This window comes from Neophocaena asiaeorientalis, unplaced genomic scaffold (assembly GCF_003031525.2).
Source record: "Neophocaena asiaeorientalis asiaeorientalis breed wild unplaced genomic scaffold, Neophocaena_asiaeorientalis_V1.1 scaffold77, whole genome shotgun sequence".
Lineage (NCBI taxonomy): Eukaryota > Metazoa > Chordata > Mammalia > Artiodactyla > Phocoenidae > Neophocaena > Neophocaena asiaeorientalis.
The window spans coordinates 414,070-426,062 of NW_020174645.1; the positions used below are offsets into that span (position 1 = coordinate 414,070).

The 11,993-nt window shown below is 45.0% G+C and overlaps 1 protein-coding gene across 1 annotated transcript in view; it reads left to right on the plus strand.

Moving 5' to 3' along the window:
* Nucleotides 1–8,662, plus strand: part of STX2 (syntaxin 2) — a 30,665-nt gene extending 22,003 nt beyond the window's left edge. Inside the window, exons 8-10 of the mRNA XM_024758644.1 lie at nucleotides 1,144–1,254; nucleotides 3,234–3,341; nucleotides 6,498–8,662. Coding sequence (XP_024614412.1) covers nucleotides 1,144–1,254; nucleotides 3,234–3,311 — 189 coding nt within the window. The 3' untranslated portion in view covers nucleotides 3,312–3,341; nucleotides 6,498–8,662. The remainder of the gene's footprint in view (nucleotides 1–1,143; nucleotides 1,255–3,233; nucleotides 3,342–6,497) is intronic.
* The last annotated feature ends 3,331 nt before the right edge of the window (nucleotides 8,663–11,993 follow it).

Below are 11,993 nucleotides of genomic sequence, written 5' to 3' on the forward strand. Positions count from 1 at the left end.
AGCTCACCCCGTCTGCTGGGAGGGCTGGTGCCACTCACGGGGCGGGGACGGGGCAAGCTCACCCCGTCTGCTGGGAGGGCTGGTGCCACTCACGGGGCGGGGACGGGGCAAGCTCACCCCGTCTGCTGGGAGGGCTGGTGCCACTCACGGTGCGGGGACGGGGCAAGCTCACCCCTTCTGCTGGGAGGGCTGGTGCCACTCACGGTGCGGGGACGGGGCAAGCTCACCGTGCAGAAGGGGGAGAGCTGGGAGTCTGGCTGCCACCAGCTTCTTGTTTTCAGGAAGGAAACCAGTTAGACAATTAGACAATCAGTGATTAGTTTTGTTACTACTAAAGATTTCAGAGTGCCTTGGACTTTTAATTAGGCTTGTTCGATGTCAGATGTATTAGTCGCCATTAGAAAAATCGATGTGTTCTTAGCTTTGTTCCATTGTTTCCTTTTAGAAGTCTGTTAGTGCCGCATTATATTGGCTCGTCTAATTCAACATGTGCGTTTAATCAAAGCTTACTAGTAAGTTTACATGTGTGAGTGAGTAAGTTCACTGTGCATCATTCTTCAATGCTTTACCGCTCACTGCTGCAGATTGCGTCTGCTGGTGGACAGAAGACCAGGTAATGTGTTCTGTCACCTCACATTTCACTGGATGCACCTCACTTTACGTTTTCGCTCATTAATTTAGCCAACTTAGTGGCCGCCGTAAGCTATTCTGGGTTTACTGTATTTTGAAGAAATTGCAGCAATGTTCTACCCGTTAGAAAAGATGTCATTCTTCGTCCACTGTATGTACGCGCATAATAGTAAATACTCGCTTAGCCTAAAGCCTGCCGCCTCCCGTTCACTGCGCCCGTCTTTAAAGAGTGTCCTCATGTTAAAGCATATCTCAGAGTCCACATGATACGCCTTCAGTTATCAGCATCGTTGCCCATCCCTTTTAGTTCTTTTTATAAGTTGGATTTTGATTATTCTGCATATTGTACATTTATAATGGTCTCATCTTTTCGTGAATGTGAAAAAAAATTCGGTGTCCATTTCATGCACATTATGTTCCTGTGGAAACTTTACTGCTGCTCTGTGGCTGTCTTAAGATACACAATTAAGTCATTTGAAAGTATCTCCTAAGTTTGAAACTTTCTGTTTTAAGGGTGAAATGATCAACAACATAGAAAAAAACGTTATGAATGCCACAGACTATGTAGAACATGCTAAAGAAGAAACGAAAAAAGCTATTAAATATCAAAGCAAAGCAAGAAGGGTGAGTTTGGTCCTTAAGAATTAAAGAGCATTTTTCTCTGGATTTGGTTTTGAGTGTGCATACGTCGATGCAAGCCCACTTGAAAGGTATTCCAAGAAATGAAAACTTCTTACATTAATGTTTCATTTGAAAACTGAAGTCATTCTTTTTGCTAAAACATTTGAAGTTTATCAGATAAGTTATGTTGACTGTGAACCCTGTTGGTTTTAAGTAATGAAAACCCTTTGCAGCCAAAGTCGGTCTCTCTGCTTTTCTCAGTTGCATGGGTTCCAATTCCAGAGTTCTCTGTGTCTTGGGTCATTATGTGGAGGGACATAACAAAACTCATGGGACTGGAAGTTCTAAAAACCATTGGTTACACATCTTATGCAGTGAACACTTTATTCTTTGTTTACGTTATTTGCTAATCCTTTGGTTTGGAGGAAAGAAGAGAATTATTTGAGACCGTGGACCATAGACGTTATGTAGCACTCACGTTGAAGCTTTGTAAACGAGTTTTAGTATCTTTATCTGAATCTTAACGTGTGTCGTGTGTGAGTGAAAGCTCTTCTAAGAAAACAGCGAAACCACAGAATTAAGTTCTGATTCAGGGACAGGAAAACCGTGTGTCTCACTGTGTGACCTCACCCATTACTTCTTGGTCCCTTTCTCTCCAGTGTGGAAAGGAGCAACACGAAGCACCAAACCCCTGCTTTCAGGGCCTGTCGCCCTCCCACCTGCTGGAAGACGGCTGTCTCAGTGCCAGTCAGGGGGAGGTTTCCAACGTGATGGCAAAAAAGGGAGTTTCAAAAACTCCTTGTAAAGAGTTAGTTTCAAAACGTTCAGGAAACATAGTCAGATTTTGAGCGCGGATTTACCTGTAACGATGGCCCATGGACGTTCTCAAATAAGATGCACGTCTGGGCTTTAATGTCAGCCTGCAAAGCATCTCACCCTGCTTTTTCTTGGGGATATCTGAGTGTTAATTATCTCTGAGACATAAGACATGGTTTCTTACATAATTCTGTGTTACCACCTTTTGAAATATTGACCTTTAAAGTAAAGTGAGGTGATGAGGTCCGCATGTGAAGTGCTTTGGCTGGTCCAGGCACAAAATGGACTTTCACTTAAAAAAAATCATTAAAAAAGGGCAGTTCCCTTCCTTTCTCCATGACCTAAACAGCACGTCAGTCCAACGAAAATTTCCATGAGAAGTTCCCTGGTTTTACAGAGATAAAAGGTGGTTGGGGGATACATCTTATCCTGAACCGGCAGAGCAAGCCTCGTTCTGGCAGGTGGCTGGGAGCAGTGCGTTACCCGGAGTGGCCACTGGTCAGAACGTGATGTTTTGTTTCAAAAATTATCACCGTCTCTCTGACTCAAGGCCTGGCATCTGAAACCACACACAGCTTGCTCAGCTTCTCCCTCTGCTGTTAGGTGCGTGGTTGTTGAGATGTTGGCCATCCCTCCCCTCTCCTGGTGTCCTGGTTCCATTCCCGGGGCAGCTGAGTTAGCCCCTGAGAGACCAGACGGCACTAGTGGAGTGTGGTTTGTTTTACATGGTGTGGCAGGGGCAGTGAAGGACTTAATGGCCAGTTACAAACAAACAAGAAAGAAAAGAGTGTAGGGGCTTATTACATAGATAACTGATTTCTGAGTTCACTGACCTGGCTACATAGCTCTGTATACGTGAAAAAAAAATCAGCTGTATGTCTCAGTCCATCAGAAATTTACTAAAAGAATGTGGTCATGCAGCTTTCTCATTGATGAAACCTAATATTTCGAGTTCTGTAACAGTTTATCTCCAAGTAGTCTGACCTCATTAAATTAAAAACCCGTCTTTATGAGAACTGAAAGTTGTCAAGCAGAATTAATCGACGTCCCATAACTTAGATTTTAAAACGAATTCCAATAGTCTTTGATTTTAAATGAATGATGTCTTCTAACACGGCGGTGTGGAATTAACCACGATATAATCGCTTGCTTTTCTTTGACAGAAGAAGTGGGTACTTGTTGCTGTGTCACTTGCTCTGGTGGCTGTGATCGCTCTAATCATTGGCTTATCAGTTGGCACGTGATGTGGTGGCTGACGTCAGCGTGCATGGGCAGTAAGTAACTAATCAACTAATCTGCTTATTCCCTCGCCCAATTAGCTAATAGGGGTGCTTTGCCCAATTGACAAATACTGGAAAGCAATGAAAGGCTGCCAGTGGAACGTTTGCCTGGCTTCTGTGCCGAGAGCCAGCTTAGGCCGGGTGGCCGCTCACCTCTAAACCAGGGTCGTCTCCCTGTTGGTTTCGAAGCCTCGGCTGGGTTTGCCTCTGTTACTAAATGTGACGGCGCGGGCGGCAGCCCCTGACTCTCCAGTCTTCTGTTTTTGGTCCGGGAGGATGCTCCCTTCTTAAAGGAGCCCTTCATTAGTGGAATAACCTTAGCAGTGAGGATTAATTCTCAATTAAAAAACTAAAATGTAATGTTTAATTTATCTCTTAAGTTTTAACTCTTCAATAAGTGCAACAGCCGAAAGTTGCTCTGTGAACTCTATTTATTTACTCATCATTTTACTGTGGAATTAGAGGGAATGGAACGAGAGCTGTGAAGAGCACCCAGTGGAATTAAAAGACTTCGTCTCACTTGTTTCCATTTGTCAGCGTCTGGTTTGTTGTAAATGTGGCCGCATTAAAGAGAAACCTTGTGCTAAGTGAGCATGCCTGCTACTTCTTAAGGATTCGGAATACAGAAGATATTCAGTTCTTTATTTAGAGTATCTTTATTTTTGTTTTCTGTGTGAGTGTCACCCCTCTCCAAACTTCAGTAGATTTTGTGTTTTTCCTCCGTTTTTTTTTATGCATTTGGAATCATCCTTCTTGCATTAACTCTTAAGTTAGAATGCTGCCTGGTGTATTAAATTTGGATGTACCAGTTATTTATCTTAAAACGTTTGTTTGGCGTGATCATTGTGCTTAAAATTATATCTAGATGGTGACAAGTGGTCCTTGATGAATTCATTATTTTATCGTGAAAGCAACTGCTGGCTTGGTAGACACTTGGCACTTTCTTAAAGCGAAGACGAGGAGTTTCTCAGTGTGAGCCTCTGTGCACTGAGGACCCGCCACAGGCGAGAGGCCCTTGCAGTTACTGTCCCAGCGTTCACATAAGCCACCACCTTGCACTCGAGGTAGTTCCCGTTAGAAGCTCTGGGATGTTGAGTTTGTTAGCGATCCACTTTTTCAGAAGGCAGAAGGAAGGAAGGCTCTCTGTTTTCATCAGGCAGGATGTTCATGTATCCTTCCATGCTTTCCTATTACGTCTGCTGAAAAAGTGGTATATGTGATTTCCCTTCATTAATAATGATGGTATTTAAAAACTATTTTTCTAATTTTTTATGAACTATGTATTTTCTTAGCTTTTCCTAGTGGCCATAATATGGCTAGTTGGATGTGCTTCCACTAAAGATAAACTCAATTTTAGATTGGATGCTGTGGTGATGCGGTAGAACCGAGGGCAGGCTCCTCCCAGCAGGGTTCCCTGGGAGCCTGGGCTTTGCTCTGTGCCCTGGGCCTGGCCCGGTGGTGTACCTTCATGCCTTTAAGCACGAATGAACACAAAACCATGCTCATTGATAAGAAGCACATCAGAGAGCACACCAACAGGTTTGTTTTTTTTTAATACAAACGCAGTGGTCGGCGTCTTTAATTATACTTTGGAAAAACTATTCTTGCAGCAGGTAGTTCGGCACAGCCCTCCTCGGGGCCTGTAGGCCTGTGTGGAGGGACTCCTACTCCCTGGAGCCCTGCAGCGAGGCCAGGGTGCCCGGTTTTCTGTCCAACGATACTGCTAAGAGGACACGTGGCCCAGGATTTACGTGTAGTAGGTGGTGGCTTGACTCCCAGGGGTGTGCGTGGGCCACCAAGGAGAAGTCCAGGCATTTGGCGTGAGTTGTGAGCAGGTTATTGGGCAAGAATGGTCATTCAATCTATGGCATTGAGAGTTCAGGAGCTCAGCTATCGTGGAAGTCAGGAGAGCACCTCTGAAAGCCAGATGTGGAAGCAAGCACGCACATACATACGTGCTACCCAGAGACTCGGCAGTGAGAGTCAGAGTCTCCTGGTTCTCTAAGGTGGTTGGATGCAGTGAGGTTGACAGGGGCATATGGAGCGGGTTCTGGAGCTGAAGGGCGATGCCAGTGGGAAAGGAGGGGTGATAGGCTGAAGGAAAAAGGTGTGTCTAGAAAGGTGCTGAGAGAGGCTCCCCGAGAGACACGTGAGGACGATGCGAGCATGGTCGGGACCACGTCCTCGCTTTCCAGGAAATGCACGTAACGTTAACAAGCAACAGGAAGTTTGAGGGCATGATGTCCTGAAGGCAGTGGTCCCGGGGTTCTGCATAGTGGACGTGAAGATTTACCGAGGGGCCCGGCTGTGCTCACCTTCATGCAGTAATCGATGGCGCTCTTGGCAGGTTAATACCGATGCAGAGCTGACCAGTTTGAGCAGCTGTGATTTCTCAGATGAAAGTGTGCCATGAGTTCGGTAACTGTAATTTAAAATGATGAATCTCTGCTGTTTACAAAGAGAACTGGAAGTCAGACAGTGTGGTGTGCCTTTCATCTTCGTGAATTCCTCCTGTTCTCCCACAGACCAGATGGGCTTCCCGGAGAGGCTAGATTTCTTAAGCCAAAGGTTGTTTAGCTTTTCAGCTGTGCGAGGGCTTGTTAATAGACAGCAAAAAGTTACTGTTAATACTGCCTTGCTCTGGGCCCTGGATGCAGCAGGAGACCGAGTTAATGGCTTGTTGATTTCTTCCTTGCATCATACCTCAATGTAAAAAAATGTATAAATAAGATTTTTTTCAGCAAGTGAGAAATAAATCCATTTAAAGTTTTAAAAAGATGTACAATGCATCCAAGAAATAACTGTTTGGGATTTTCTTGTGATCAATAGAACGTGTTCATGAAGACCCCACATGGTGTCAAGTAGACATTGCCTTTTACCTCCAGGAGTAAATAGTTGTTGTCTTAATAATACGTATTTTAAGTTATTAAATTCATTTAATATACATGTGTCTATAACTTAGTGCTTTGCCTCTGGAACTTTCCTTCCCCACCCCTCCCTTTTCTATGACCTGTAGGGGTTCTTTCTTGATGATGGGCTTGTATTTTAAAAACATCTCAAATTCCAGGAGAATTTTGTTAGGAAATGACGTTAGTGATTTCTTTCCTTTGGTATCTTGCAAATTAATAAATGTTTTTCTTTATCTTGCAGAAAATGATGTTCATTCTTATTTGCGTAGTTATTTTGCTTGTGATCCTTGGAATTATCCTAGCAACAACATTGTCATAGCAACCATGTCCCAAGAGCCGTTTATCCTTGGAGTCAGACCACATCTGCAGCAAATGAGCCTCCTCCCATTTCATGAATGAATCCTAGACATTGTGACACGTGGCATTGAGTGCCGACTTTCTGTTAGTGAATTCAAGGAGAAAACGCAACAGAATGTATTGTTTGGTGAGAAAAGCAGAATGGATGTGATGAGTTAACCCAAACATCCTCGGACTCTACATAACACACCACAAAAAATTAACAATGTGAAACTGGTTTCAATGGCCTTAAAATAAGGAATTATTGAAATTTTCAATTTTTTTTATATTTCAGTGTTAAAAATGTATGTGAGGTTTAATTAGGAATGTCTTAATGTTACGAAGCTATTAGATGTGAGGTCTAAGACTTTCTTCCCTCTCCCAGCTAACATGCTGATTGAGACGTTTTTGTACTGTGTTTGTGTTTGTTTATGTTTGCAAAAATTATTTTTATTATCACAGAGCTGTTTTGTAAGATATCTATAATTTTAAATGTTTATAAATTGTTTAATATATTAACATCTTAATTTACTCCAATTTTATATATTAACTATTGCCTTTTAAAAGAAATAGGAAGGTTCATGATAGTAGAGCCATTTTTGCACAGTTGTTTACAAAGTTTGCCATCGGCCTAGAAGACATTGGTTGCAAGGTTCCTCCAAAAGCCTCTGTAGTGCCTTCTGTTAAAATTGATTTATAAGGTTTAAACGCGCCCAGCACCCTGCGGGAAAAGCTCGATTATTGTACTCAGCTCCATTTCCAGCTGTGTCATTACCCAAGATAATAAATTAGTTACTGCACCGTAAAGACAATGGTCTCTTCTTTACTCATTACAAAATAAAGTTTGTGATTCCCTGTTTAACACTAATAAAGTCTCAGTTTAAGATGGTGATAAAACCAAATTTTAAACTCAAGGGGATTATTCCCAGACATTATGTAATTCTTTTAAATTTCAACCGTTGTACAGACCACCTAAATGTTCTTGTTCAGTACCTACTCTTCTGCTGAACTTTAAAAGTTAATTCCCAAAGTTTACAGGAATCTTTGATAATTAACATTTTTATTACTCATTATCTTTAGTATAATGTGCTTTATTTTTAGACTGTAAAATGTATGAAATCTTACTAGTGAGTGGACATCTATAAGATAGCATCTCGTCAAAATTTTAAATGAATATGTGAAGGATACTCAAAATATAGTTGACTCTTGTTAGTTCTGTATGTGATTGTGTAAGCACAAGACTATTTAACATTGGCTTGAAAACTGATGTAGATACGCTTGACTGCAAACCGTAAGTGTGAATTATATTGGACCGTTTAGAAGCTGTGTTCCTTATTCAGTACAATTACGAATTTCACTCGTTCATACTTTATACATCTAACTGCTTAGCTTAGGCTTAAGTCTGTATTTATGCATTCTTTTTACTTGCCGGTCATCACTGTGTAGTCCGAATTCCTATAGGAGTATCCTGGCTCTAGCATATATATTTATTAAATCTTTAAAAAGCCTGTCAGTGGGACACGCTCCCTGATTTGTGCTTAAGTTGAAGGTGTGACTTGTCCTGAAGGATAGTTAAATATCTAGAGCTCATGCTTGTATTAATGTAACTTGTGTACATCCAAACATTTGTCTGTATGATTACGTCCCTGTGCGAAGGAACTTTGTGCTCCCCCTGTGTCCCACTTTTCCCTTCAAGTTAAGTCTTTTTAGTCCCCACCTCTCATAATAATTCTTACTGTATTTTTTCAAGACATTCTTTCTGGATTTGAAGTACTTACTGAATCTGTGTTTTATAGTTGAAGATATGGAAGTGCTTTCTGATTTGTACTTAGGTGTTTAAGTCATCCATCAGGTAACACATTTTGTATGTCTAAGCCTCATGTACCTATTTGAAATCAGATTTTTAAAAATACATATACAGGTTCATTTGTTACTTTTTATCATTTCTTCAAATATTTCATGTTTACATTAAAAAAAATCTCAGAGAACCAAAAAAGGAATATTTACTTTCTGCCTCGTGTTCATTTCTGTAAAGATTTTTGCGGAGATATTTTATTGCATATCCATTAATAAATTCTACTATGAAAATCACCTGTGGCCGTTATGTGTAATGATATAATGTGAGTTAATAATTTCAGGTGTTTTTGATAAATTTTTGATTGTTTTATTTATTACTGTTATTATTACAAGCTTCTGTGGTTCGTGTCTCAGATATCAGCGGGACATACTAAGGAACCCACCTGAATTCTTGCTATTGACGACAACTGCCAATCCAGGGGTTTTGGCTTTGAACGCTTCTGCCAATTTGACAGGTTCTCATGAACATTTATTAACAGGGCGACCCCTTCCCCCCATATTTTGAGTTATTTAGCCTCTATACTTTCCTTAATCCTCTTTCAGTTTTCTTATTAGGTGAAATTTCCTTAATCCATAACCCTTACTGAATTCTAACCATGTTGGAAAGTGATGTTCAAAATCCAGAATATAAAAAAAAGAAAGAGGGGCTTCCCTGGTGGCGCAGTGGTTGAGAGTCCGCCTGCCGATGCAGGGGACGTGGGTTCGTACCCCGGTCCGGGAAGATCCCACGTGCCGCAGAGCGGCTGGGCCCGTGAGCCATGGCCGCTGAGCCTGCGCGTCCGGAGCCTGTGCTCTGCAACGGGAGAGGCCACGGCAGTGAGAGGCCCGCGTACCGCCAAAAAAAAAAAAGACAAATAAGCTAGTCCTGGAGCACATCAGTGCACATCAGTCCATGGAGGGGGACCCCGACACGTGACCTGTAACTGCCTTTTCCTCTATTTCGCACGGACTTCGCTTTCAAGCTGTAGTCTTCATCTGCACATTCAGTAATTCAGTGCCTTTGTCTATGCTTCTTCAAGAATACGAAGCTTATCGCCTGAATGGAGTTTTCGGGTTCGCACCCTTGGGCATTTCCGGGTGGAAAGGTACCCAGAGGGCGGGGAAGCAGCCCCTCCGGGTGGGAGGTGCCGGTTCAGCTTCCTTTGGAGGCTCTGTCTGGGGCACTGCGGGGCAAGGTCACCGCCCGCCGGCCGCATCTCAGAGCTCAGAGAGACACGCCTTCCCAGGGTTCAGGCACCCACGCTGCGCCAGGGTCTCCACACCTGCTCTGTCGACGGTGGCCCCGGAGGGTGGAGCGGACATCCGGGGGACGGGGCGGGGGCCGGCTTGCGAGTCAACCAGCGGTCGCGTCCTTTCCGGGAGCTCTTCCAACGAATTGTTAATTTCTTCCCTAAAGCGAAGGCCACATCCTTCCACAGGTTTAAAGGGTGGGGGGTTCAGGGGTCAGGGTCGGGGAGCAGGCCGGGGGTCAGTCTGCATCTTCTCCTGGCTGTGACTCGTGTGGTTGGCGAGGACCCCTGTGACAACTGAGGCTACTGTTTCGGCTAACACGCAGCACGCTTCCCTGGGCCATGACGGTGAGCCTCAGGGAGAACGGACTCCAGAGGGAGACGAGGGCGAAGCCCGGCCTCTGGAGGGCAGCCGAGCAAGGCCTGGGGGCGTCTCCGCCTGGTTTCCAGAGCGCAGCGCACGCCGCATCGCTGTTGCTTCCTCCAGCGCCTGGGCCGCCTTGCTTAAGACTGGGCGCAGGGTGTGGTGTGGACGGGACGGCGCGCTCTGCGCAGGCGTCCCGCGTCCGAGCTGCCGGCGGGCTGAAGACGCACCTGCGCCTCCGGAGAGGACGCCGTGTACGTACGTCTACGGCCGTAGACGGCCGTCGTTTCGTCTGACGCTCGGGCAACATCCGGTCGTCATTTCCGGTCTTGCCTTCCTCGAACGAGCAGGTTTCTAAACCAGGAAAACGGTTAAGGGCCGGCCTGTGAGAAAGGGGTAAGTTCCAGAAGAGGCAGCGTGGTCCGGGCGAGCGAGGGCAGTGGGTCGGCAGGTTCAGCCGGCGGGCCTGTGACCCCTGTCGACTGCAGAAAAACGCACAACCTAGAAGTGGAGATGTTTTATTTGGTGTCTTTATTGAGGCTGTAAGCCCGGGGTACGGCCTCTCCGATCGCTCCGAGGGGCCGCTCCAAAGAGGTCGGGGAGTAGCCAGGATGTACAGGAGTTTTTGTTGGAAAAAAACAAAAAACAAAACAAGTAGTCGAATATCAGGAGATTGTTGCCAATCACAAACACAGACACATCTCCGCGTAATGGTTTTAGTGCTTTTCTATGTATGGGAGATGCAGAGTCTGGGCCCATTGAAGTGATACCTTTGACGCGTACCTTAGCTGTCTCGGGCCAGGGTGCTGCTTTTCTCCATCCTGGATCCCCTCAGGGTGCCCGGTCAGGGCGGCCGCAGTGGTGATGGCTTGAGAGTGGCCAGCATTCACTGTTTACTGAAATGGCTGGCGATGTGTATATTTTCAGTTGAAGTCTAGTTGATTTACAGTGTTCTGTTAATCTCTGCTGTGCAGCAAAGTGATTCGGTTACACATAAATGTCCACTTCTTCAGATATTCTTTTCCAGTTTGGTTTATAGCAGGCTCTCGAACATCGTTCCCTGTGCTCTACAGTAGAACCCTGTTGTTGATCCATTCTATATATACTAGTTTGTCTCTGCTAATTCCAAACTCCCAGTCCTTCCCTCCCCCACCCCCTCCCCCTTGGCAACCCCAAGTCTGTTCTCTATGTGTGTGAATCTGTTTCTGTAGATATGTTCATTTGTGTCATATTTTAGATTCCACGTATAAGTATTAGGACAAATGTACTTGTCTGACTCACTTCACTTAATATGATGGTCTCTAGCTGCACCCATGTTGCTACAAATGGCATTACTTTGTTCTTTTTTATGGCTGAGTAGTATTCCATTGTGTGTGTCTGTGTGTGTGTGTGTGTGTGTACCCACACACATCTTTATCCATTCCTCTGTTAATGGACATTTAGGTTGCTTTCATGTCTTGCCTGTTGTGAATGGTTTTGCTGTGAACATAGGGTGCAGGCAATATTCTTTCCCCACACCTCGGTCCCCTCCTCTGCGGAACGGAGGGTGGGAGTCCTGGAGAGCCTTCCCGGACTGTAGTTGAGGTTTACGGTTACCTCACCTAACTTGGTCCTTCTGGAAGGAGACTGTGGAAGACGTTCCCGGGCAGAAACCCCTATGGAGACAGCGGCTGGCACGGCGGTAGTGCTGCTGCTATGTCCCCGTGCCAGTCGTGCTCCCAGCTCGTCATGGAGTTTCCTGGGCAGGTCCAGGCCCTGTCGTCCAAGGGCAGATTTGGGACGATCTGAGATGACTGGGTTCAGTGTTGATGGAGCAGCAAGGAGGCCTGTGATAGCAAACAGCCTGGAGGAGCAGCTGCAGACACAGTCCCGCCTGCCGAGCGGGAGGCCAGGTGGCCAGGCAGCGGGTGAGACTGTGGACGGAGATCCAGCTGAGGGTCTCAGTGTCCAA